General features: G+C 46.2%; 1 protein-coding gene across 4 annotated transcripts; it reads right to left on the reverse strand.

Annotated features, from left to right (window-relative positions):
* Window positions 1–27,918, reverse strand: LOC128772162 (collagen alpha-6(VI) chain-like). 4 transcript variants are annotated; one of them, XM_053888291.1, is made up of 43 exons: window positions 27,842–27,918; window positions 24,090–24,151; window positions 16,237–16,335; window positions 14,797–15,405; window positions 13,447–14,034; window positions 12,671–13,291; window positions 11,571–12,191; window positions 10,939–11,499; window positions 10,308–10,868; window positions 9,474–10,040; window positions 8,748–9,320; window positions 8,131–8,477; window positions 7,966–8,044; window positions 7,753–7,898; window positions 7,528–7,620; window positions 7,357–7,410; window positions 7,172–7,243; window positions 7,063–7,089; window positions 6,939–6,983; window positions 6,748–6,801; window positions 6,484–6,546; window positions 5,985–6,050; window positions 5,604–5,657; window positions 5,306–5,341; window positions 5,170–5,232; window positions 5,042–5,104; window positions 4,670–4,732; window positions 4,434–4,496; window positions 4,254–4,304; window positions 4,149–4,184; window positions 3,693–3,755; window positions 3,556–3,618; window positions 3,441–3,476; window positions 3,342–3,378; window positions 3,260–3,271; window positions 2,626–3,119; window positions 2,409–2,499; window positions 1,692–2,342; window positions 1,551–1,629; window positions 1,343–1,461; window positions 805–975; window positions 422–469; window positions 1–344 (listed from the first exon to the last, which is right to left on the reverse strand). In XM_053888291.1, the coding sequence occupies exons 3-43, from the start codon at window positions 16,310–16,312 to the stop codon at window positions 169–171; spliced, it is 8,292 nt and encodes a 2,763-aa protein (XP_053744266.1). In that variant the 5' UTR covers window positions 16,313–16,335; window positions 24,090–24,151; window positions 27,842–27,918; the 3' UTR covers window positions 1–168. The 4 variants fall into 4 exon arrangements, with proteins under 4 accessions (XP_053744266.1, XP_053744267.1, XP_053744269.1 ...); XM_053888292.1 differs by lacking the exon at window positions 805–975; XM_053888294.1 differs by lacking the exon at window positions 14,797–15,405 and having other exon boundaries at window positions 27,842–27,917.
* Window positions 27,919–27,930: the final 12 nt, after the last annotated feature.

Raw genomic sequence — 27,930 nt, forward strand, 5'->3', positions numbered from 1 at the left:
TAAAAACATTTTATTGTTTTTTTTCCAAATATTTCTTAGGAAGTCTTGGCTTATGTTCCTGTGAACCACCTGAAGGGGGGAGGCATCAGCAAACCCCACACATCACTTATTAAACCTTGGGGACGAAACGTCCATGCTGACGTGGAGACAGTGTCCAGAGCGGTTCGCTCAGTGGCTCCTGATCAAACACAGACTTTCGCACTCGTCCTGCGTGCTGAAGCGGTTGTCATTGCCACCGCAGCCGCCGAACCAGAAACGTGCACACTCGCTCTGATCTGCATCAAAGTGCCACATCATGGTGTAGTTCTGGCAGCTGCCGATGTCCTGAGGCTGGAAGCAGGCGTCTGGGCAGGGGAAGCAACAGGAGGTGGAGTCCTTAGCCACAGTGACGGACAAGGCAAGTTGGGGGGTTGGTTCTTACCTTTTGTGAGCACGCGAGGGGCGCTTGAGCTCAGCAGATGTTTAGAGTCTGGAAATAGTAAAGTAGCTTGGTGATGATGTGGAAATAGAGTGGACTGAGACCAAGAGACTCCTTTGCATCTTCATATTCAGTAGCTTGAGGGACTTAACTACACGTATTTGCTGCTACTGGTAAGTAGCAACACATCCACATTTCAATAGATTGAACTGGGAGAGATGGACACCAAAGGGAAGGACGGTGGTGGACAAGAGTGTTGATGAGGAGGACCAATGGATGAGATGAGGGTGAGAGAAGTGTCTCATGAGGACATGATGTTGACTGTTAGTGACAGACGAGAAGTGACTGATGGAACAACCACAGACTCTGGAGAGTGTCAGACTTACGAGGAGCGCCACATGTCCGTAAACATTCACGTTCCGTGTTAAAGCGATTGGCGTTGCCGCCACAGCCTCCGTACCAGAAGGGGGAGCATGCACCGACGTCTTTGTCAAAGAACCACAGTTGAATGTGGTCGCTACAGTGGACACCAGTATCAGCAGGCAACTGACACTGGGCTGGAAGCAGAATATGGACACACATTTAGGACAGAACCAGGCCGTCACCCCTTCACTGCACTGCTACACGACGGCAAGCTGCTGGTACAAGCAGACACAGGAACCTTTTCAACCACCGGTGGAGTTCCCTCAGTTTGTACAGCTGAGTCTGGGGAGTAATGTTGCGCCACAACAGGACACATGCTACCATGCGCCAAGGTTCATTCATGTTGTTAATTAAAGATGCAGGTGAGAGACGTGAAGAGAAGACGACAGGGAGAAGAAAACAAAACCTGGAGACTGTCGTGATGCCTGCTGGCATGAGGGAGGAGCCACTTTGATCAGAGGGGTGTTGCTAGTGCGAGTGTGGTTCTGTTGTGTGTTCCACCTTTCATGTCTGTTGGTGTCAGCGTGTCGACGCTCATCTTTCCCGTCTGAGTTCTGCTCCTCAGTTGCTCCTCGAAGTTGACAGGCACCTGGTCAGCGACCTCTATGTAACCTTCTTGCCTGGAACCAGAACACAGAACCTTCTTAATAATCACCACGTCAGTCTGTTCCAGGTCTGATAACATGTGGCTGTTCACTGTTGTCTTTACCCACTGATGAAGATTTGCCCTCCATCCAGCTTGTCACATGACTCCTTCACAGCAGGGGGGGGATAAGTATTGATGCCCTCTGAAACAAAACCAAGAGAATGAGACTTGTGCATGACACACTCAGGTGGGGTGGGATCTTACTGTTGAGAGCGGAAAGGAAGACCCTGAAGAAGCGCTGGGTGTAGCCCTGCTCCTCAGACTTCAGCTGGCGCACATGGATCAGGTGCTGGCGGACGGGTCGGCTGGCGAGCTCTTCCACTTGTGTGCGGTTGTAGCGGTCACCCACCGTCATCACAAAGATCGCCACCCCCTCACACTTGGCCTTCTGGGACATGTAGTGCAACTTGGCCTGGTCCTGGTAGGCGGTCTGGGTGCCCACCACAGTGAACAAGACCCTTCTCTTGCGGGGCTGCGCTGCCTTCAGCAGAACCTCCTGCAGGCTGAACTCCAGAGTCTGGCCGAGCGCAGAGGAGCTGTGCTGCTGCTGCATGTTCCGGACGAGGTGCTCCCTCATGGCTTCCTGGCTCTGGAAGGCCTGAAGGCCGAACTCTAACTTGGGGTTCAGGCCACTCTGCTGGACCACCGCCACTCGAGCCCCAGGACCGGGCCGACGGGGTTGAGGGCTCACAGCCACCTGCTCCAACACCGAGCCTAGGAGCTGCTGGACCCCAGCGTACTCGTCCGTTTGCACCTCTCTGGAACTGTCCACCACCATGACGAGGTCCACGTCGGCCTCCTGAGGCTTCGGCGGGTCCTGGATAAAGGAACACTCCTCCAAGCGCTGACACGGGTCTGGAAGAAAAGCAGCAACTCATCTCTCCGCTGAACCAACTCCAGCAACAGGAAGCTTGTGCTCACCGTAACAAATGGCACAGTTCCTGATCTTCCTCAGGTCGGCGCTGGCGTCCCTCCCCAGCACCACGAAGATGGAATTCCCAGTGTCGTCAACCTGGGTGGAAGCAGACCCTGTTAGTGTCCACCGCAGGATTAGGAAACCATTAGCAGTGAGACCTTCTGAAGAGCTTCACGCTCATGTCTGCCCATAATACAGTAGACAGGAAGGAACTGCTCAAACCTCCAGCGCACGGCTGACCAGTTGCGCATTCTTCAGCGAGATGACGGCAGGCACGATACCGAGGGCACGGTACTCCATGGTGGCGGTGACAATGTTGGCGACATCTTGAACTTGACCTCCAGAGAAGAACACAGCCACCTTCCGCATGATCATTCCAGACCGGATGCGCTTGAAGACATTCTGGCCCACGAAGCGCATGGCCGATCCCAGGTGCCGTTTGTTGGTGCTGCGTTCCAGGGCGATGTTCTTCACTGCCTCGACCAGCTGGGTCTTGCGGCGGTAATCCTGGAAGCGGATCAGGTACTTGGTGAAGGTGCTGTAGGCCACGACGGCCACACGTGCCCCAGTGGGACAGTTGCTCTCAGCAATGCTGATCTCATCCAGTAGGGACAGCAGAGCGGATCGTTGTCTCTCGAAGGCGGCTGGGGTCACATCTTCGGACATGTCCAGGCCGAACACCAGCTCGGTGGGGAAGGATGGGCAGCTGGAGCGATCTGGAGCACAGAAGAGTCAGACTCTTTTGATCCAGGAAGAAAAACTTCCCAGTCTAAAATGGACACTAGTGTTGGGAAGCTCCATCGCCTGAAGACATTTGGTTGCTTCAGATCTCCCTGGCATTTAGAGGCGTACGTACCGATGGAACAAGCTGAGGAGGGAAAGAAAGAGCTTAGAGGAGAGAGGCAGACAGGTGAGTGGGTGTGGCTGTGTCTGCTCACCACAGTTGTCTCGGATGTAGGTGATCAGCTCACACTCCTGCAGCGACACGTGACATTAAAACAGGTTTTTGAACGAGAGGATGGATGATGGAAACTTACTGTCTTGCCTGTCTTCCCAGGTGGACCTCGAGGGCCCTGACGCATCAGAGGAACAGTTGTCACTTCACTGCAGTTTCCGACACACTTCACCAAACCTTTCTGAGATAGCACTCACTCTGTGTCCGGGATAACCCGGCTCTCCGACAACACCTGACTCTCCTGGAATTCCAGAGTTCCCCTGCAGAGACCAGAACCAGGAACCAGAAGTCAGTGATGTGCCGAACGGCTTCTCCCTGGAGACTTGTAACTCACCCCGCGTCCGAGGTTCCCTTTACGCCCCGGGTAACCTTTAGGACCCTGCAGCCCGCTCTCCCCCTGCACACCAGCACAAACACACTTGTGTACAAATGCAGACAAAAGCCCATTGATCTTTCCTTATTTCAAAGGATGAATCACAATGAGACATCAGGAAGTCTGGACACCATCCATCACAGGGAGTTAGCTGTTAGCATGTGGCTGGTGTATTTCTAAGCTGATAGAGAATTAAATAAACATGCTCATGACTCGTCTGTTATCAGGCGTCTCCGTCTGCTTCCGTACAAACAAAATGAGACATTCTGGGTCAGATGTCTGCCACTTCAGCTCCCAGTGAACCGTACTGAAACATTGCGGTACAACAGGGGACTGCGAACTTGTTTCTTTTCTGGGACACTTGGCTCTAGAAAATGACTTGTCTGCTCTGACTCGAGTGGAGGTGACGGAGCTCACCACAAGTCCAGGGTAGCCAGGATAACCAGGATCACCCTGGAAGACAGGACGGCATTTAAAGAGGCAGCTCCAACATACCAAAAACCAGATGCAACTCCGTCTTACTTTAACGCCCTTTGGTCCTTCGGGTCCATACCCATCTTTCCCATCCTGGCCCTGAAAAACACACATCATACGGCTAGTCTGAAGACCCAAACCGGTCACTTGAATTCACAAGTTTGTTTATTCATGTGATTCAAATTCCAGTCAGACATCTGGCTTAACGCCAAGAGAACAGGCTCTTACTGGCATTCCTCGAGGACCCATCGAACCCGGAACACCAGCTTCTCCTGGCTCGCCTGGTTGGCCCTGGAAGTAAAATGTCAGTCAGCGTTTGACCTAAAAGGGCTTCCTGTAGTGCAGATCATGGACAGGAACATTGGATGAGTAGTTGACTGTCGACAGTCGTGAGATCTCAGATGTTTGTGAAGGTTTGATGTTGTTTATTGTTTCTCATTCTCCAGGTCAATGGAGTATCTCACCTTCTGTCCGTTGGCTCCGCGACGTCCAGCCAGGCCAGCTTTCCCAGGTGTGCCTGGTCCGCCCTGCAAAAGAACCAAAGGTGGTTCGTAACTGGAGAAAGAGTTGTTGTTTACTGAACAAACTGTGTGCACATCAGTCACCTTCCTTTTCTAATCTGTTACCAGGCAAGTGTTACCAGTTGAATGATCGTGATAAAGTCATGTGAATGTCTGCAAGGGTTTTCAATTTATTTTTAAGTACATACACGACTGAAATGTGTTTTACACATTTTTTTTTCTTTTTTGTGGGTCTTCTTTTACTTTCAGACCTAATCTTTGGTTCTGTTTGGAAAGGTCATCAGCGTGATGAAAGTTGACTCGTTGTGGACCAACCTGACGTCCAGGGAGACCAGCAGGACCTCTTGGCCCAGGTGGACCTCTTGATCCTCTTGGACCCTGCACAAGCAATGCAGAAACATTACTGTCCTATTCCCTTTGAGATTCTCTCTTCAGATGCTCACCTGTGGACCTGAAGCACCAGGACTACCTTGGACTCCTGGCTCGCCAGGTTTTCCTGGTGGACCCTGCATGAAGCCACAACAAGTGAATAGTTTCCGTGCAATAACAACCAACAGCACGTTTTGTATGTGGCATTACCTTGTTGCCGAGCGGCCCTCGCCTCCCATCAGGTCCCTGTTGAGAGAGAGGTCCAGATGTGCAGTGAACATCTGGTGTGAGTTATCATCAGCGTTGCTCTCAATTTCAATTTATCTCCTTTTTGTGTCTGGACGACGACACTGACAATGTCAATGACTGGCTGTGCAGAAAAACTCCAGCAAACATGCCAGCAACAATGTCGAAACACAAACTATCACGTTGTTTCTCATTTAAGACATATTGGGCCACTTTCCTACAAGTTAAATTGGGATTGCAGAATCAAAGAGCATTATCTCACCGGGGCTCCGAAGACACCGCTCTCGCCTGCATTTCCATCTTCTCCCGGTTCACCCTGTGGAAATACATCATGACACTCCAGTTGAGGAGATCAAAAACACCTCCATCAACCTGAACGAAGACTCTACAGTTGACTTGTATCGAAATTGTTTTCCTTGACTGTTTTACCAGGAGAACCCGGAGTTGTCTCCCCACCAGCCATAAAACATCTTACCACTGAACTTGAAACTTGAAAAGTTGAAGTGCAGTAGGTAAATCCTTCCTGTTGCTCAGCAGCTCTTGTAACATCCTCACAATGTTTACTCTGAGTCAGAACTGCTTCTCAGATGCAACAGTCTTGAGACCACTTTCTGGGCAGAGATGTCGTCATTGAAGTTCTTACCGGTAGACCTTGATTCCCAACCTCTCCTTTGGGCCCCGGCACAGTATTGTCAGTCCCTGGTTCACCCTGTCACAGAAAGACTGAGTCAGTCAGCATCAAGAAATGCTCTTTGTTATACCAGATGATCAGCAGCAGTATCTGGATCAGGGTAACTATGAGGTGAATATTACATAACAAGAGTCAGAAATCTACACAGTATATGCTAAAACAGAGGGTTCTGGGTCAAAATAACATAAAAAAAATCACAATAAATGGACAAGTCACATCATTTCTTCTTCTGGTTTGATGAATCGTATCAGTTTTTGTGACATAGTTAATGTATGTGGTGGCAATGGCGTCCACTAGAGGTCTCCCTGGAGACACGACGACTCAGTAATTCTTCCTGGTAACTACTCCAGAGACGCCAAGAGTCCTTTATGCAGTCAAGTGAACCATGTCACTCAACAGGAAGTGGTTATCCAAGTCCGGGTGAGTGGTAACTTTAAGTACTGGTACTGACCGGATCTCCTCTCAGTCCTCGCTGTCCGTTCAGACCGCTCTCTCCTCGGCTACCTGGGACGCCCTGAGGATGACAGTTGCACCAGTCAGTCATCCAGATGGGGTCCAAAGGTCAACACTCAACAGCTGAAGTGGAATTCCACTGATGAAAACACTTTCACTGTGGCTGATGAACGAAAGTTAGAAATACAACAGATCATTTTATAGACAGGACAGGAACATATCATTTCATGAATAAACTAAAATAAGGAGTAAATTGATGTACTGGGTTTCCCGGATGTCCTCTCGCTCCACGACTCCCATCTTTGCCCGTCAATCCCTATGAAGAGAAGAACTGGATCAGAACTTCCCAGCTAACATTATGATGGGACATGTTTCGATATCAACTACACAATAACAATGCCAATGTACAAACACCCACGAGACACAGGAGGGCCCAGTGACCATTTGTCCTACCTGCTCTCCATCCACTCCGTCCAGCCCGTCCTCTCCATTCTCACCCTGCAAGAGCAGAAATCTTACTCTGTCAGGTCCTCTCTCCTGAACCTGGACTTCATTCAAGGAGAACAGAGTGACTCACCCTGTCACCCCGGAGACCCCTGGAACCCTGAACGAACAGCACAACACTTAATGTCATCACCAGCAACAGTACCAGGTCCACTGTGTGACTTCGTGTGACATGACTGTACCTTTATTCCTCTGATCCCAGAACAACCCTGGACTCCCTGGGGTCCACTTGGTCCAGGTAGGCCCCGCTCGCCCTGCAGGATATTCAAATAAATTACTGACAAGAAGATTTTGGTGAGATGAGCCTGGCGATTATGACCTTTAATGTAGAATCCTTGTGAAAAAAATTTTAAAAAACAGAACTTACGGCCACACCATCTTCTCCAGGGAATCCGGCATGACCCTTCTGTCCTGGTGCACCCTGGAACAAAGTAATACCTATATGAACCTAGTCACTGTACTATAGTTTAATGTTTAACATGGAGAGCAGGTTTCGTATCTACGTGTTGGTGATCAGTGGTCAGGATTGTATAGTTACCTTTTCCCCTGTTCCGCCTCGAGATCCTCTGACGCCTTCATGTCCAGTACATTTGCACATGACGTTGCAGCACTCGCGGTCAGCCACAGTATCCTGTAGGACAAAGATAAAAGTCACAAAACATTTGCTTATGATGCCAGGACACAACATCATAATGAAGTACCAAAACATTGTTAACCACAATTTAACCTTTTTTTTCCTTACAAAACAGCACAGGTAACTCACAATCTGCTTGAGGATGGTGCTGCCCACACTTGGCATGTCAATGGTGAGAGGAACCTTATAGCCGAAACCGCGGCCAAACTCCACCATCTGAAGCTGGGACGGGTTCTGAGCTCCCTCCAGTGCAACCACGAGCAGAGCATCAAGCCCTCCAAATGACACAAGAATGACTCTCTGCTGTGACCAGAGTTGGAGAAAAAAGTATTCCAACCTTACCAGCTTGTCTGAGCTGATGAGACTCATATTCCAGCTTCATCACATCATCGTCCAGTCCATCGGAGAAGACCACGAGAATCTGAAGGCCACAATGGAGGCATCAACGTTGGAACCAAAACACTGCTTGAAACAGTCAAGAGTGATCTAGCGAGGATTGGGTTGTACCTTAACCCCGGCGCCTGACTGTAGTTTGAACTTCTCCCCAAAGGACCTGAGCATTGGCGTATTGAAGTATGTGGGCTCAGATGGAGTCAGACTCATGACCTTCTTGATGATGTCCTGATTATAGCTCTCGAAGTTGAAGTCATCCAACAACTTGCCCTGGCGATCCACTACTCTAAATGCAATGTTGGGCTTGATGGGGACTGGCCCAGTGCAGCACAAGCCTGGAATCGACGAGACGTAGTGGACTATGTGCGGTAAGAAAGACCGCAGCTTCACCTGTTCACCCAGCAAATCACGAGAAGATCTCCTGGTGATATCAAAACCCATTGCAATGTCGATGGTGCAATCTGTGGATCAAAAAAGAAATTTTCACCCAAGATTCCAAGTCCAGGGACCACATGCACATTCATACTATTTTGTTCATTTTTTTTATATAACAAGGACTGACTAGGATCAACAAGGATTGACAGGATTAAGTGGTTTCCCACAGTTAAGATTTAAAATCACAGTTCCGTTCAAGCCGAGCCTTTCATAACCAAATCAAACTAGTGGTTCTGAGCTCCCAGTTCTTCAGTACACTACAAAGAGAGGGGGCTCACAACCAACTCTGAACTCACCTGGCTCATCCTCAGGTTCACTGCAAATAGTCTCAACCACTGTCTGCTTGATCTCCTTCAATGCATCAAAGTCCTTAACAGTGAAGAGACGCTTGGGAGATCCAGTGATCTGCTGCAGCTCCAGACTGTGGACATTGCCGATCCCAATGGCGAAGACCACCACGCCCATCTCCCGTAGTTTGACTGCCGGACCCAACACATCATCATCTGACATTCCGTCTGTGATGAGCACCAGGTTCTGTGAGACTCCAGAGGAACGACGGCTGCCACGTGAAGCCTCAAAATATGCCTGAATACGCTCCAGAGCCAGACCAATATTTGTGCCGCCACCCTGCTGCACCATGCCTGTAATGTGACTATAAATATCTTCCACACCGTAAAACTGGTTGAGAAAGAACTCATGCTGGAAGCCACTGTTGAACTGGGCCAGAGCCACTCGAACAAAATCCTTGTTGACTTGGAAGCTGCCCACCAGATCTTTGGTAAAATTCTTCATTATGGCGTACTCATGCACCTTAATGCTGCCGGACTGATCCACCAGCAGGACCAGGTCTGCCTGTTGCTTCTCACAAGCTGCAGGAATTAGAAAGGTCCATTAGTTCTGTTCAGGGGGGTTAGATTTCAGCAACAGAGAAAAAAAAAAAAAAAAAAAAAAAAAAAATATATATATATATATATATATATATATATATATATATATATATATATATATATATATGACCTCACCTAGGTTGCTTTCATTGCAGAGGGAATCTGTTATGCTCTTGAGCAAGGTTTTCAGGCCGTCAAAATTGTTGACATAGAAGACGTGGTCGTCGCGGCCGGCCATGGTCTTCAGCTGGTCCTGGTTGGCTTCCTCCACCCCGATGCTGTAGACATTGACTCCAGCATCGCGCAGGGCTTTGGACGGCTTCTCAAGGATGTAAGGGTTTGTGGCTTCTCCGTCTGTGATCACCATGAGGAACTGGGGGACGCCGAGTGCCCTCCGCCCCCCATTCACCGCGTCAAACTCTTTAAGGCAAAACTCCAGGGCCTCACCCGTGTGTGTGTCTTGATGGAGAGACTTTAGTTCAGCGATTGCTTGCAGAACCTCACGTTTGGAATCATACTTCTTGAGGGTGAAGATAGACTTGACCTCTGTAGAGTAGAGGATGACTCCAAACCGGGTGTCTGATGGGCCCACTACGGTCTGATTCACAATGGAAGCCATGAATGTCTGCATGCTCTGGAACTCTGTCTCATCAATGCTCTGAGACCCGTCCACAAGGAAGATGATGTCTGATTTCTTGCAGTCTGGAAGCAAAAAGATTAGTTACTATAAACTCTAGCTGAGGCTTGGGCCTAGTCATTCACCTCTGAATTATTCTGTTTTTCTGTAATTTCACATCTTGGGATCAACAAAGCAGATGGAGCTCTCTATTCTATTTATAAGTTATAGCTGCAACAACTCAATACTTGACCAAAACAACATTGTGAAACTGAGTATGTATCATGCACAGTTGTGCATGTACCCTGTATTTCTGAAATAGACCTTAGAAGGTATGTTTTGAAGATGCTCACCTCTTTTTGTATCACACAATTCCAGTGCAACCTCACTTTCCAGCTCCTTGAGGGCATCATAGTCTCTCTGTACAAAAACTCGTTCTGAGGCCCCACTGATCTCCAGGAGCTGGGTGCGGTTTACGTTGACCACTCCAATGGCGTAAATGGTCACTCCCTTTGCCCTCAGAGCCGCAGCAGCGTCTTTTACGTCATCGTGTGACCTTCCGTCCGTGATTGCTACCAATCGCTGTTTCACATTTGGGCGTCCTCCTTGGGCGGCATCAAAATACTTTGTCAGCTCCCTGATGGCATCGCCAGTCTTTGTGCCACCACCAAGCTGCCACATGCCACCAATGGCTGTCTTCAATTCCTCTTTGGTGAAGTACTTTTTCAGCGGAAACTCCATCTGCGGATTGTCGCTGAATTGCATGACACCAATGTGGATTTTGTCCCTTCCGATGTTGGACCTGTTGACCACAGCCACCATGAAGTCCTTAATTTTCCCGTAGTCTTCTGGCGTTTCAATGCTTCCAGAGCTGTCGATCAAGAAGATGAGGTCGCCGGGCACGTCTTCACATGCTGTCAACAGAAGCAACAAGAATTTAGGATGACAATCAGATTATGGGAATGATATTCTGTTCAACTTTACCATCCTTGGAGCAGATGTCAGTGATGATTTCATCTTTAATAGGTCTCAGGGCATCAAAATTGTTGACGAAAAAAGTCCTCTTTGAGTCACCAGAAATCTCCAGCAGCTCAGCTACAACTGCACTTTTTATTCCTATAGAGTAGACGGTGACACCCTGTGACCTCAGCTTATCAGCAGGCACCTTCACTTCATCTGCGGATTGTCCATCAGTAATGACCACTAGGTACTCCTTCACCTGATGGCCACGTGTTTTTGCTGCTCGGTCGAATTGTGGAGACATGAAATCCAGGGCTTTTCCTGTATTTGTTCCGCCTCCAAGCTGTTTTATCTCACCCAGGGCTTTGGCTAAGGCTTTAGCGTCTGTGTGCGTATTAAGATCAAATTCTAGGTTTGGATCATCTGAGTATTTAGCCACTCCCACTCTGACGTGCTTTGGGCCAATTCGGAAGGTGCGGACGAATTCAGTCATGAACTTCAGCATGTCTTGGAAATCATTTGGATAAATGCTTCCAGAGTGGTCGACGAGAAAGAAGATGTCAGCTTCATCAGTTTTAGTACATCCTGAGAGAGAAAAGAGAACAGTTCGGTGTCACATGATTCAATCTGAGAGAAAAGTGGAGTAGAAGTCAAACCTTTTTTGATTCCGCTTCTTCTGGTTGTCACACTGACAGCCTGTCGAATGATGTTGTTGCAGAGGGCCCTCGGTAGTTTTTGCTTGACTGACTTCAGCGCGGCAAAGCTGTCCACATTGAACACGTACTTGCTAGCCGGATGAGAAGCAATCTCAATTAACTGTTCCTCATTGGCGTCTTTGACTCCAATAGCATAGACCGTCACACCCGAACGTCGAAGACTGGCGGCCTCTTTGGTAACGTTGTACTGCGACTCTCCATCTGTGATCACAATCGCGATCTGCTGCACCCCCATGCGTTTCCTACTTCCTCTCGCCGTGGTGAAAACTTTCTCCTCTGCAAACTCCAGAGCTGCCGCCGTGTTGGTACCACCACCACGGTATGGAAGGATTTTTATGTACTTCAGCAATTCCTTCTTGTCTTTGAAGGTGTCAAGGTAGACCTCGGACGACGCCCGATCACTGAACATCACAATACCAACTTTGATTTGGTTTGGCTTCACCTCGAGATCATTCACCACGGAGTACAGGAAAGAGCGGATAAGTTTGTAGTTTTGCTGTCCGATACTTCCAGATTCGTCAACAATGAAGACAATGTCCGCCAGGTTAGCTGCTTCGCAATCTGCAGGAAGAGCAAATCAGAAAGAAGAATAATGGTCACCCTTTGCTGAGCCTAAACTAGGAAAACTACGAGGCCTGGAATGCAGCAGGTTCAGCAGTAAGTAGTGTCTCAAAGTAGGCATTCAATTGAAGCACATGTTTTGCCTTCTGTGGCACTTCCTGCGCAGCAAGGCACATGAAAGGAAGATGTGGTTTGGGAATGGGGTTAATCCTTTGGATCACTATTTCACATCATTCACATATAGACATGTCGCGACTCAAATGATCAAGGACTTACACACATGGTGCATGCTCAAGGGCACTGCAAGTGAAACACAGGGCCATATGAGGTGTAATATAATTAAAAATGTGCATGTCAAATCATGACAGCAGCAATTCAATTGTCAATAAGGTGTTAAAAAAACAACAGTTCTAGTGCCACAATTAATTTGCTGGCAGGCTAGATGTAGCCCGAGCGCCATCGGTTGCAGAATGTTTTACCTCCTTCAGTGACCTTGAACTCCTTCTCGTGACCTTCAAAGACAGTCTTCAGGCTGGTGACAGCAGCGTTGACAGAAGAGAAATACAACCGTGGTGAGGACACAACCTTCAGTTGCCGTGTGACGACATCAACCGGCACTGCAGCACCAACAACTGAATCGATAGACAAAGTTGAACCAGCATTCAATGACACCACCGTCACTCCTGCATCTTTGATCAAGCGTGCCTGTCCGTACACAGAGTCGCTGGACTCTTGTCCACTCAGAAGTACCAGGATTTGGCGATGGTCCTGATCAACTCGACCTCCTGCTTCAACAGAGAAAAGGTTCTCTTTGACATACTTCAGGGCAGCTCCCAGGTTTCGAGGCTCATTGGCTTGAGGTTTACGTAGGCGAAACTTCCTGAATGCTCCTAGAGTGTCCTCTTTGGTTTGGTAAGTGTTCAGTCGAAATTCTACTTTGGTTTCTTTTGCGTACTGGGCCAGTCCGATGCGGTAAGCAGCACTGCCGATGTTAAGTTGGCTGATCAGACGAACAATAGTTCCGCGCATCTGCTGGAACTCTGTTGGACTGATTCCACTGTCGATCAGGAAGACAATGTCTGCAAAAGTCTCGGCCAAGGCTGAAAAAAAAAGCATGAACACATGAGAATGTGTGATATTGAGAGGATAAACACAGAAGACTTCACATTGAAGGACTCCAGCATGACCAGGGTAAAAACTTCAATCATTTCTATTTTCACCCAGTTATTGTGAAGGTGTCACGTGGTGGGCTCACCTTGCCGCTGGTCTTCCATGGAGACACAAACCGTTTGTAGCAGAGCATCAGTCAGCCTCTCCAAAGTCTGGAAGCTGTCAATGTAGAAACTGAAGCGACTAGACGGCTGGTTGGCTATGTCGTTCAGTTGTTTCAGGTTTGCGCCACCCACCCCAATGCTGAAAACAATAACTCCATGATCTCTCATCTCCTTCGACGGCACCACCACGTCATCAATGGACTCTCCATCAGTGATGACCACAGCGATCTGAGGAACACGCTGGCTGGCTCGACTCCCAGCCTCTTCTTTGAAATACATTTCCCTGGTGAAGTTGATGGCCTTGCCTGTTTCTGTTCCCCCTCCGCGGTATTGAAAGCTGACGATTGCATTTAGTAAAGATGTCTTGTCCATGTGGTCCTTGAGCAGAAACTCCTGGTACGGTTCATCGCTGTACTGTACTAAACCCACTCGAACCTTGTTCGGGCCGATATCAAGGCCGTTCACCAAGTTTTGAAGGAACCCACGGACCTCCTGAAAGTTGTTGGGTCCGATGCTGGAGGATCCGTCCACCACAAAGACGATGTCAGCTTCGGTTGCTTTGGCACATTCTGGAGGAAAGAAAACAGGAAGTCAACACCCAAATCTTGAGATTTAGGAAGAAATAATTCCATCTGTATATGAACAAATGGAGAAGTCCCATTTTAGCTTAGCGAAGGTACCACATGCCCATCTTCACAGACACTGGTGCTCTGTAAATTCAAGTTGTGTGATCCTGTACAACTGTGAGGAAAAATAAGAATAGCACATGAAAAGAAATGTAAATCTGTAAATGTCTTTGTCACATCACCTCCTGAAAGTGAGGTACAAAAAATGTCTGTTAATCGAATTCAGTTTGAGTCAACACATCCGAAGGCACACACGCAGGCACGCGCACACACACACACGTTTGTCTTATCTTAGTGAGCACTCTCATTGACATAAGGCTTTCCCCAGCCTCTGACCCTAAACCTAACCATTTAAAACAAATGGCTGAACGTAACCTTTACTCTAAACCAAACTAAAACCCCATTATAATAACCTAGCTATTTTGTAGTTTCAACCCTCAAAATAAGGCTTGTGTGAGGACCTAATCTGAACGTCACCAAACTCACAGTCTTACTCGGCTTGACCTGAGAAAAATCAAATATCTTCATCGGTCATGGGGATTTCATAGAAAAGCTACCAGTGAAGAACTGTGACACTCTCCATTAATGTTGGAACAGGCACTGAAATTCTGTTTAATAACTGAATAAATCACCTTGCTCAATCTTGTCACCAGTGTGGGGCGTTACCAGACCATACACAGTCAAACTGGGGGAATCTGTTGTTACCTTTGGTCAACTGCAGGAGCTGTCGTTTAGCTTCCTCTACAGTTGTGCACAGCGTCTGGACAATGCTCTGAGAAATTCCTTGTAACGCTCCAAAATCAGACACACTGTAGACATGCTGACTGTATGGCTTGTTAGCAATCTCTCGCAGCTGCTCCTCGTCGGCATCTTTGATACCAATGGCATACAAGACGATTCCCTGTTGTTTCAGATCCTGGGCTTGGACCTCCACGTCATCTTGAGATTTTCCATCAGTGATAACCACGGCGATCTGTGGGATGTTCTGGTTTCTTCGACTGCCGGATGATTCTACAAAGTGGGTTTTGAGCATGAAGTCCAAACCCTGGCCGGTCTGGGTGCCACCACCCATGTAGGGCATCTTGCTGACGTACTGCAGGATATCAGACTTTTTCCGGAAGGAGTTGAGCAGGAACTCTGTGCGTGGAGTGGTGCTGTACTGGACTAGGCCAATGCGAACATGTTCGGGTCCAACGTCAAAGCTGTTCACCAGTGTGTATAGAAATTGTCGGATCTGCTCAAAATTCTCCGTGCCGATGCTCCACGAGCCATCCACCATGAAGACGATGTCGGCCACCGCCTCTTGGGTACATACTAAGAGGAAGGTGGTTAAGTCACTTGGTCTTTGAGACAGGAAGCACAGGTTCAGCCTGGTAGCGTGGCCAGCAGAATTGGAAAGCGATTCAGATGAAGCACGTGGACGCAGTGCCGGAACCAAAGCCAGAAAACGCGCAGGAGCAGTTGGCAGTAATTGTGGATTGTTGCTGCACAGGTGCATTGTGCTTGAAGCATGGCCTTACCTGCACGACCCAAATGGTTGTGGACGACAGAAAGGGTGGCATACAGCGGATGGAACGCCAAATTATGACAGTCACACTTCAAACCTCAGTAGTCATACCAACAACACTGGGCAATATGTGTACTCATAACTTGTGCTCAACAGCGCAAGTGTGCTCAAACTTGTGCTTAAAAACAAATATGCCAAACGACATACATGTGCTCTGCAACACAATCGCGCGTGTTAGTGCTTGTGTGTAAGCGCACAAAAGATAGCATGTCTGTATGTATGTTCCTCTTGTCTAAAGGTACATTCATGTGTATGTGAGAGAAACGACTGGTTGAAATTGCAAGGGTGAGCTTTACAGTGCCTTTGCAAGTATGTGTCTTTTTGTTTATTTGCCATTGATAATATACAGGTGAGTGACCTTGTTTTCATGACGTTTGCAGGTGTTTGTGTGAACAGGTCTGTAGGATTCACTAACTGAATCCGGGTTTAGCAAATGTTATGTCACAACTGCATCTGAACAATCTTTGAGAAAAAGTGTGTGTGTGTGTGAGAGTGTGGCCATGCTTCCAAGTGTGCGCCTGAATGATGCCATACATGCTGGTATGCAGGAAAATAAATCACCGTCTTATCACACCCACCTGTCCTCTGTGCAGCGGTGCCATAGAAACAGGCTGCAAGGACGAAGGCGAGGAGAAAACTCCGCCTTGCCCCCATGTTGCTCTCTGGTTTCTGTCGTTCTGAGAACAAAAGAGATAGAAGTGTTATTAAACACACATGTGGAGGAAGCCATGCCCACTCCGACTTTGCCGCTTACCCAATTTCCCACGAATACACAAAGACAAACAAGACGGTAGAGGCGACATCAAATAGACCACCAAAGTGTAGAACATTTATTGAGACTATTCCACTTGGTTGGCGTGGAAATACCACTGTATACGTTTCTGAGGGGAGGGAAGCCTAGCCCTCTTTCCTCTGACTGCAGCCCCCCGTCTTTGTTCTATTCCTCTGGATGGGTATTATTGACGTCTGAAAACTAGCTTCCATCTGGTGTCACTTACTAACTAATGGTTCTGTATCCTGCACACTGTCTGGGTTCAAGTCCTACTGTGTAACTTTTACTGGAGATAAGTCAAGTGTGTCACCACAGCTGAAGTAATCCTCAGCTTCATTTGCTGAGAAAGTTCAGTGCAGAGTTCTCAGCGTTCTGGGATGTACAGGTTGAAACTTGGATGCGGGAAAAAGCAGCAAAGCCAGATGCTATACAGTCAAAGTGCTGCAGGAATGTAACTCATTTTTTTTAAAATCGTGAAGTGTTTTCTTGTTTAGTGTGATAGCTAGCCAAACACAGGAATAATGGAATCAGATGATGAACTCCTTCCTATCACCGTTTCCTATCATGTGGATCTGACCAGACAGATGGTGTCCCAGCACATGTCTCATACAGCCTGGCAGCCAGCCGCATGGTAACATAGCTGCTATGGAATTAAAGATCAAAAAGACCAAGTCTTATGTAACCGTGGTCATATTCCAGAATGAGAACTTTCTCTCAATATGGTACCTCCTCCTCCGGCCACCTCTCACTCCGACAGGAGAGAAGTAAAAGAGCTAATAAACCAGCATGGTCAAGTTCCAGCCAGACTGGAGGCTCTACAAAAGTTTGGAACTGACTTGTAAGAGGGTTCCCTGCAGAACAGCGAGTGTAGCCAGCTTTAGTGCTGGTCTATCAGGCCGTCAATTCTGGCATGTAAACATCGGCACACACAAGCCCCTCAACATTTTCGAAGCCTGGTTGTAATCACCTGCCACATGTTGGAGGCCCAGCGAGGAGGAAATGAGGTCGGGTCTAATGTGAAGCATGTGAAGGTAATCACGGCCAAGGGCTCCGATGACAGCGCGGCCAAAAGGACCAACACGTCACTATCCCACCACGCTATTACCCTTCCGCATTTACACTGACCTCCAACCAAGCTCCACTGTTTGTTTAGTCAGAGGTGGCCTTTTCTCAACTAAGCAGTGTGAAACAACGTTTGGACGTGGAAAGTGAACAGGGGGCCTCGTTGTTTGGACCTGCTCTGATGAGGATATTGTCCAGAGGTCGGCTGAAGTCCAACACCCCTAAAAGTCCTTGAGTGATGACGAGAGCAAGCTGAAGAAAAGCTGCCTGGAGGAACGAAAATTTACTGTGATATGGTGAGACTAAAGTGAGGCAGGAGGCCCAATGATTCGACGGGCTTCATTCAAACACTGCCAAAGAGCAACACGGTGAAGTCAGGCTGTGTGTGTTTGTGTGTGTGAGAGCTCTTGAACACACAGGGATCAAGGAATCCTGTAGGCTCTAAGACTCTCTAACAACAATAGCAGATCTAGTCTTTTCCTCCTGGAGCTGATGTTTCTTAGAATCACACTCCACTCCATCTTTGTGTTTCATTACTACATGTCTACACAACATTTTTAAACAGTACTTCTTATCATTTGCCAGGTTGTGGGAACATACCGTGTTTAAAATGAAGATCCCCAAGAAAATCATGGGAATTCAAGACTTAAAAACCAACCATACACTGGTATTTTCTCAGACAAAAATGTGTTTCTAACTTTGAAACAGCTGCTGCTGTATGTTATCTCTTCTCTTCGTGCCACGCTCATGACGTCTTATGACAATGTGGCTCACACCTGTGCAAATGTTAATCATTATCAGTCATTAACCAGACATTACATTTACCAGAAACTGATACCACTGATAATTACTAGTTCAAACAAATGCCAAAAATGATTCAGAAGATTTTCCAGGAGAAGTTGTATTAAGGAGCGAGTCGTTGAAAAGAACTTCCTAAACTTTCAGCAAACTTGTCGCACCTTTGTTTAAATCTGAACACAGAGGTGTAAATACTTTCAAAACCAATTACACACGAACCCCGAACTCCTGCCAAACCCCACATACCGCCAGCTTTTCATAGTCAGTCAAGTACATGTTTGTCACGTCACCGTGAAATTGAAGCCCAAAAACTCAACGATCGGTGAGCCAACATCCGTAACTCGACCTTCACAGGACTGAGGAAGGAAACTGGATCTAAGCTGGTTCATGACTTGATGAAGCTGTTTCAAAGCTTGAGAAAGGGGGAAATACTACTACTTTGCATTTGAATGTTGAACATCTGTAACAATGCCAATGTCATGAAGGTCAGCTCGCATGAAGAGGGTCAATCAGGATTCAGATGCTAATGTGTATTACTCCTGTCTATATATTTGTGTGCAGATAGTCAAAGTCAGTTTACAGCTGATTCAAAACAGCTGGTACAGAGGAACTGTGTGAAGAGCAGAACTGCAGACCGCCTCCGACCTGGATCAGGTTGAAGGTACCGACAAAACTCAGACTCGACTTCACCATGAGCATTGCTCAAAGATAATGTACTTAACAACCATGTGCATTGTTATTGTTTGTGATATGAAGACACAGACCCGCTGTGTGAATCAAGTTGTAACACAGGCTGGTGCAAATACTGGAGCCATCTTGACGGCAGATGTTTCCCAGCTCATGAACTTGATGTTTGTTTCATCAGTCCATGCCTGATTGTCAACTTGTTGTTGGAATGTAAATATTGTTTCTGGAGGGTGAAAAGTTCTGACCAGCATCAGGGAGACCAGACAGTTTCAAGTTCACTATAAAATCTAGCAATATTTTGTGGAGTGACTGGTCCTAAGTTACTTGTACCTCAAAGCTCTACACTGACATTATGTCATCACCATCACTATATGATGTCACTCAGGCATTTGTCTTGGAAATCAAGCTGAGCTGAGTGTTGTGCCCCTCAGTGCATCTACTCATTTCGTCGTCCAAATGAGGACACGGGTGACGGTTTAGTGGCTGGTATTTGAAACAGACCTTGGTGACCTGCTGCGTTGGCCTGGCTTGTCACTTTTCCAAACACTTAACAGAGTGCAAAGCTTCTCTCAGTCTACCTCCACCAGCAGCTGCACTTCTGACACCATATATAGACAAGGTGGAAGACAAACACCCTGCTCAGGACCCCAACAAAAACAACCCTAATCCTGGACCCTGACACGTGGAGTAATGACACACAAAGTTCACTTCAAAACACTCACTTCAGTGAGTCAACCAAGAACTAAGATCTACAGTCTTCCATTTAGGTCAGTCAAGCCTTTTTTCCAGAACGATTGAATCTTGCCATGAGCGGCTCAGAATGTCAACCAGCTTTTATTTCCCGTTCTCACACTGCAATGTAATCACTTAATGCAACATATCTTTTCTGTCACTCATAACACTTATCCAACACAAACCCAATAGAAGGTCAAATGAGTCAAATCAAAGTGTGAACCTTCTACATGTGGGTTAGTCAAAGTTCACAGGTAGGAATCCGGGCAGACTATATCCATACTGATGAAAACACTAACACATGTCACGTGTTTGCAATATGTAGAGAGAGGCAGCACACAAACTGTCAAACACCAAGGACGGTGGGCCCCACAGGCCCCGCCCATGGCCTCTTGATGCTTTACATTACAAAACTTGAGTACGGCGGGAGTTCCAGCCTCTCTTGTGATTTAGCACCAGAGTGTTTGAAATGCAGATGTTGAGCCCATGAAATCTAAACAGTGGAATGCTGTTTTTTTCACTGTATAGATCCTTGTTAGAGCAGGCGCTGATAGAAACCAGCCACACTTCTGTACCAAATCCAAGAGCCAAATGTGCAGACGGAGAGTAAGGCGTCCAGGGTGACCAGTTCCCCAGTTGTAGCAGTAGACTTGGCAACGAATAAGTTGTTACAGCAGGAATGGAATCCTTCTCAAAACATGATTGTCTCAGAGTTGGTCCCTTCAGTGATTTGTGAGAGTGTTGAGATCCCATAAAAGCAGGAGGGAGAGGCATCGTGTTCAATCGACAAAAGAGGGAATTAGAAAGGGAATTTACTATGTATATCAGTATAAAGCAATTGCCATCCACAGTCAGTCCTGATCGAGTGTTGGGCGTCAGAATCCACTTTCAAAAATCGTGTAAGTTGTTGCTAAAGCGGACACATTTACAAAGCTGATGAAAACAAAACTACAGTAAACAAGTGTATTAAACCGTGAGTATGGAACCAAAGCCAAAAAAGGAAGACAAGGTTCAGAAAGTGGACCATTAAGATACTGGAGGGAAGTGGGCCAAACATTAGATTCAGACTAGCAAGCTCTCACCGCCAGTGTTCTGTTGCTGTTTTGAAAACACAGACTGGATCCAGAACTGTCAGCCTGCTCTCTCTGGATCAGTCTAGGTCTGATTCCAGAACGGAAATGATTTAAGGCCGCTTCTGAATGCTGAGGCTGCAGAAAAGACACTTTGATGCCTGCAGAGAACGACCAGACAACAATGTTTCTCTTATTTCTGTATAAACCAAAGTCCTGAAGGTAAGGCCACCAAGAGTAGCTCAAACAGGTCCTGTGAAACCCTACAACAGAATCTTCTCCTGAAGCCAAATTGGCAACAAGTCCAGCGATTTTATGGGTCCAGTCCACGGGGGAGGTTTAGTTTTGCTGGCAGCCAGTCATAGAGAGGGATTACAGGGAGATGGGGAGATCACCACACAAGCCAAAGAAGAACTTGTTAAAGATTTACAGCACAACATTAAGATGTGATAATAGAGACCAGTTGTTCACCAGTTTGTGAAGGTGACCCTGCAGTCCAGTCAACCTTATTTGAGACATTCTGAATGAATCAGCCTCCAATGTGCAACCTATTGGTCCCGGGCTGGTGACCAAACCTTAAACATGACCACATGTTACATCATTTGTCAATTTCTTCCCTCAGAGACGTCGTAGAAGTAAGCCAAAGTCTGGGTCCAAATGGCCCTATCAATCACCTCAATACTCTGCTGCCTCTCCTGGTCCAGGTAACTCACAGAGGTGTAGGGTATTCCAAGTCTTGAGAGTTTACAACTGCAGCTCTGCAAATGTAGCCTGTGGTTTTTACTTCAAGGATCCAGCAACCAGTAGCATCTGGCTCAGCAAGCTCCTCAAAGCTGGATATCGTCTCAGTCTAGTGTGCAGATCCTCATCAATGCCTTCACAATAAACCACAACAGCTGAGTTTTGGGGCGATGATAAACAATGGTCGTTCATCACTGTCACCATCTGAACATTGTTTTAATGCAGTGGATCTATCTGAATCATTCACCACAAACATTTCCATGTCTACACCATCCAGATGACTGACCACATCCCCAGAGCGAGCTGAAGAAAAGCCATGTTTTGTGAGATGTGCTGCGTGGCGTGAGGCCACAGAATATTCATCCGAAAGTCGTGGGGATTTCAAGATGATCAAGATGTTTCCTGGCAAATGTAAGATGAGCCTTTCTTATCAGCAGCGGTTTTCACCTGCAACTCCCCCGTACATTTTTGCCTGCTGTCTTCCTGAGTCATGAGTACTGACCTTAACTGAGGCAGTGAGTCCGCCTTTGTTCGTCGGACATCGTGGATGTGATGCACTGCGCTGTCGTTTTGGTTGGACCACCACACCTTGTGTTCCCCATTTATGAATAATAGCTCTAATGGTGATTGCCCGAGTCCTTGGAAATGGCTTTGTATCCTTTTCCAGAGTAAAAGATCAAAATGTTCCTGATTTGTCCTACAGTATCTTTGGGTTGTAGATTTTTTGGGGGGGATCTAGTAGCCTACTTCGATTTGTTCAATTTAAGTGATTCAACTCATGATTTAACAAGGGGGAAAATTACTTTTTCGATTTTTTTTTATCGGTTTCACATCCATTCATGCTCAACTACCTCCATGTGTCTTATGTATGGCTAAGCTGTTGCTGCCAACAGACTTGTGACTAAGCCTGGCTGGTTTATTATGTTCTGGTGCAAGTCTGTGCTTCTTTAACACGGTGCTGATCCACATTTGCTCTGATTAATTTACCCGCTCATTTTCTGTTATAGATAAATATGTTACATTTGCACATTATCTCCAAAAGCACTCTCACTAAAATCTAAAAAAAAGTGCAGTCAAGATAGGAAGACTTTGGGGTGAAGTAACTGGGAACTGACAGTATGCTTATTTCAGAGTGATATTGTATACACGTGGAGCTCCACAGAAAATTCCTTTAAAGTTCCAATGTTAACATTTGTGTTAAACACCTCAGTTCATGTTGATCATGATCGTCACTCTCCATTCTTTGACCACGCTGGTCGAAGGCAGATAGTTCAATGTACAAGCTGAGGGACACATTAAGTGACTCAATACCCTATTCTTGAATGCTGCGCAAAATCTGGATGACCCAAATCAGGCTTCCCTTCAAGGAGCTTTCATTAGTATCAGAACTGATATTTTACATGCTGCCCTAAAATAGAGAATATATTGAATATTGATTACACTTGTGTGTAGAGACACCACCTGCAATATGTTGAGTCAAATTTCACATCAGCTTTTCCTGACAAGTGGCTGAATGAATGACCCGAGCAGAAATGTTTCCACTATGTTGGATTTTTAAACTTAAATTCCTTCCAACGTTCAGTCACTGAGAGATCATGATGTCACTAACAAACAAAAATGACCCTGGGCAGTAAATCAATTTCTACTATAAATTCCACAACCAGACTGAGGGTCGATCTGCCAAGGCTCCGTTTGGACTTGGAATACCACAATTTCATAGTTTGTGCTAGTGATTACTGGATCATTTTTGTCTGATCAGTGAATCACTCGTGGTCTGGAAAGCCAGTGGGTTTCTTCAATGACTCAGAGAGAGTCGTGATGTCGCCAAAATTACAGAAAAATAACGTGTTGGTTTGTTTAGTCTGCTTCTGATCAGTAGCTGGGAGCATGGCCGGACAGATGCGAGAACACCCTCAGTATTTCCATGAGTCTCACCATGATCACATGGGAAAACAAGTACAGTTAGTGCTACAGGAGGAAATAACTCATTACTGACCAATTGTTGTTGATGGGGGCACAAAGTCCAACCCAGAGCACTGGACAACCTTTTACACCAGACCAGCACCTTCATGACCCGAAGACCACGTTGTCATTACTTCTTTCACAATACAAGAATTACCTGCCAGTTCATGTTCCAATAAGCTGTTTGATCGATTTCTTACTTCTCCTGACAGGAGATTTATCACAGTCTATGATACTGATGGACCACGCTCATGATCTTCCTGCATACCTCTGGCCACATCAATTAAACTCTTATATAACACTTCGAAAGAGCCAGTCTTCTGGCGGGATCTTTGTAAATGTAGCTTAAAAATATGTACGCACGAGTTCTCTCCCTAAAATGTGGGGGGGGAGTGAGGAAGTGAACACTTTGCCACTTCTGAAAGTCTGGTTTTACAGCATTTGTGCAGGTCACATGCTCTGACAACTCCAGTTTCCACTTGAAGTGCAGAGGAAGCATGTTTGACTCTTAAACAGGCTGAGGTGGTGACAAGCTCCAGTATGCCATGTTTTTATCCATTGATCATAAGAACGTTTCTCCATTCTAGAAACCATCAAATAAAAATACCTGGCAGAGAAAGGATGTCCGGCTCCAAGGCACCTCAGCAGCAGGACACAAGTCTGGTGAACCTGCAGGTAGAAGCAGCAAAATAGTTAGGATCACTTGGTGATCGAACTTGTTGAACAGAAACGACTGCACTGAAGGCGTCTGTTGCTGAATCATTTTATCACATCAAAGTACATGACATTCTGATGCCACTTGGATTAACACGATAACCCCCTTGTAAGGTCCTTGGATTCAAAATAAGTAACCTGGATCTGTTCAAAAAACAGTGGAGTAGCTCGCCACACTGGCAGCATCTTTAAATGTTCTTGGGAAGTCAACTGGTGCGAAATGAGAATGCATCTAGCATCACACTAGTTTCTCTTGAGCTAAACAGAGAGCAAAAACTGATCACGTCAGCACACAAAACTGAACTTCTGCAGACATGAGCTGGAAATAGACGCTCAAATTAAGCTGGAATGTTTTCGGTTTTCAGAAAAATAAACGTCAAGCGAAATTCGTCTCTCAAGACAAGCTGATCGTGATTAATGGGTCACGTTTTGTGAAAATTTAGACAACCTGCAGTGGCGAAGTACGTTAATATCGCAGATGTAAACATTGGAACACACACCCAGCACTTCCTGTTTAGAGTCAGGAAGTGGCTGTTGTTTACACTCGCCCAGATCTGACAAACACTGCAGTCATTCTGGAGGATGGAAACCTTCTTCATCGGGCGGACAAGACCAAGCTGCGCCTAATGAGTTAGAACCTCAGCGTCAAGAGGTTATCCGCTTGATTTTGTCGTCCACCACAGGAAATTAACTCATCTCCTTAGAAAACGGACCGACTCTAATTGCTGTGCAGTGCGCCATCTTGTAATAATCACAAGACATCAGATAAAGCGGTTGTTGGCAGACACAGCATACATTTGATCTCCATCTGAAACAGAGCTTCCTGCCATTTATTTTACGACAAGAACAAGGCTGCAAGTGATTTTCGTCGTCTCTCCCCCATTGCGAAGAATGCCAAAAAACACTCTCACACTAAAAGAAGTCTATGTAAACTGCCCATCTTAACCACCACATGGGACTTCAATACAACTGGGATCCTGTGGCTCTACTCCAAGTAAACAAATTAATTCAGCATCAAAGGAGAAAGTCAATTAAAATGAACTAAAAAATAAATAAAAAAACATGGTTGTAAACAGGCAAACATGCTTTTATATATGATTTTCATTTTAAATTAAAAAAAAATCTCACTTCTTTCCGATCAAAATTCAGGTCAAAATGACACACAGGCATTACCTGGAACCTTAAAGGAACTAAAGAAATAAATCATAAAAAAATTGATTCAAGTGTGTGTCAGTAAAAAAAACCCATACCACCATAAAAGGCAGCAGTTGCTCTCCAAACACATGCATGCACGCACACACGATGTCAATGTTTACATGCACAGAGCAACCGCTCATCTTCTCCTAATATACAGTATATGCAGCTAAAAGTGAATCTAACTGAGCAGCAGTGTCACGTCCATGACATCGAGTGGCATTTTTTTTCCACTTAAGACTGTCTATTCAGTGGAAACAGGGCAATGCAGCACATTTCTAGATCAAAGTCAATGACTGTTTATCTTTTAGGAAGACGTTTTATCCTAGTTCAGATAACGTATCTTGTCTGCAGACAATTGTAGGCCAATGAGACAAATATATCTCTTGCATCTCACCGCCACTGAATAAACGTTTAGGCTTAAGGGTTTACTTTAAATCATCCGAACAACATCGCTGCCACAGCTCCCACCACTTCCACCTCTCAACTTTACTTTATTTTACTCCTCTCGTCAGGAAAATTCGATAAGCTATGTGTCTATTTCCGGTAGAGCGCGTTCATTAGCGTCGCTAAAACACTAAATGACCACCACAGTGAATATGATAAGCGCAGCAACTTCCTCAACACTTACTCATTAAGTACAAAAAAGTATATGTATCATTATTATTTCGAGTTGCTCACCTGCACTGACATTTCAACGTAAAAGTCTTAGTGGCAACAGGTGTCTTAGCGCTCATTTCAGACGCGCGCCATCGTGTGGCCGGAAGTTGTCACTACATCATACTAGGACTAGAACTTAGAACATTAAATGCAATTTGAGCCCCAGACACATCTGTTTTTTTTATCTTAATGACAGCATTTAAGGAATGTCTGTGTCGACATGAACACGCTGCATTCGCCATCTGGACTTTTAATGAGACCCAGCAGACGATGCTGAGCTCGGGAGAGATAGCGATGCCTAAAAAAACAGAAGCTGGACGGTGTCCTGGCGTCTATACGCAGATCAATTTATCCTTTCATGCCGTTCAGTTTCGACAAGATCCTTCTATTTTTTTATCTTTGCGCTCATCCCTTCAGGAACTAAATCAGCGCTCCCTGTGGGGAACCAATATTGGTGCTGATGCTGGCTGTTAAGTGAGTGAAGTGCCAGTGCAAACAAGACCACAGAATGTCAGTTCTCTGACTAGAAGAATCAAGAATCAAGTTTGAGTCAAGTGACACATAAAAGAAGTCAACTACTGCCTCATCACGGTCACATCACCCACTGAGAACCAGGAGCTCAGACTCCGAAGTGAACATCGAAAACCCCTGAAACCGCAGGACCAACGCCTCCGCGCTGAGAAGTCACCCGCACACAGGTGAGTCCTACTGGCATCAGACCATCAAACAGAGTCCTTAAAACTCTTCCCAGCTGCAACAGAGTTTGTTCTTCAAGACAAGAGACAGAGGCCTTCATCTTTTTCAGCACACCAGGAATGTAACGAGGAGAAAGACCAAAGATCCTCGTCATATGGGAAACATATGTGCGGGTTTCTTGATGTTCTTCTTCCAGAACAGGCGTCTTCGTGTTCATTTACAGGGAGATTCTGGTTCCAGGACACTAGGGAATTACACTTGGACCTGATATGAAGCAGTAAAACTGAAACTAGTAACAATAAAGTGACATCATCACTTGTTCTAAGCCAGAAGTTTAGCCATTTTAATGCCGCTATAGCCTGATGTTAACTCTTTCCTTTCCTGTGTCCTGGTCATCCTCATGGCATCCATTAACCCTCGAGATCTCAGATGACTTACCGTCTCACATCTTGACCTGAAGGGGTCAGTCACTCACTACTTTGACCCCTCCACAGCCACACAAACGAATGTAATCATAAAATTAACTTAATGCACTTTCAATAGTAAGCATTGACCATTAATAAATAACTGTTTCATGAAGCACATCTTGTTCAGCACGGCTTTGATCTATGCTGGAGCACTGTAATAACACTGTAATTATTAACTCCAAAGAAGGATGTAATTACCTTATTAGTTGGTTCCCTAATCTAAAGTGGAATTATTATTGATAATAATGTGAAGAAAAAGTATCTTTCTTGGCATTAACAGGAAAACGATTGCAGGTACATGCTCCAATTCACCAGTGAAAAACTTGGAACCAGCTCAAAGGCTTCTTCATATATTCCAGCTTCCACTTGACCTCACACGAGCCACAGAGTCACAGTCGCTGGCCCCGGTTCGCCTGTCTCTGCTGCAGACATTTACATTCCTGCTGTCCCACTGACTCGTCATTTCACTTTAATGGCCAATAACATCTTGTCAAAGAGGAGAAGAGCCCTGAAGACCTGCTGCACACGAGTGAGGAGTTGCTCACTCACTCACATAAAAAAGCCCCATGCACAGTGTCAAGTGAAATCATCCAGATCTGAGGAGAATAGAGGCATAGAAAGTTCTCACCGGTGAGCAGCGCTGCGTCCTCGCCCTCTGCTGCTCCACACTGCAGTCCTCGACCATGTAGGGAGGCAACTCCCCACATATCCCCCCAC

The sequence above is a fragment of the Synchiropus splendidus genome, chromosome 15 (genome assembly GCF_027744825.2).
Source record: "Synchiropus splendidus isolate RoL2022-P1 chromosome 15, RoL_Sspl_1.0, whole genome shotgun sequence".
NCBI lineage: Eukaryota > Metazoa > Chordata > Actinopteri > Syngnathiformes > Callionymidae > Synchiropus > Synchiropus splendidus.

Bases quoted from the DNA above. Each gene is read 5' to 3' on its own strand.
- LOC128772162 (XM_053888291.1), bottom strand. From the start codon at position 16,312: ATGGGGGCAAGGCGGAGTTTTCTCCTCGCCTTCGTCCTTGCAGCCTGT. The intron at 13,292-13,446 runs GTGAGCCCACCA...TTTTTTTTTCAG, and splicing joins CATGGAAGACCAGCGGCAAG to CCTTGGCCGAGACTTTTGCA. The intron at 8,045-8,130 runs GTACAACCCAAT...TGTGGCCTTCAG, and splicing joins AGTCAGGCGCCGGGGTTAAG to ATTCTCGTGGTCTTCTCCGA.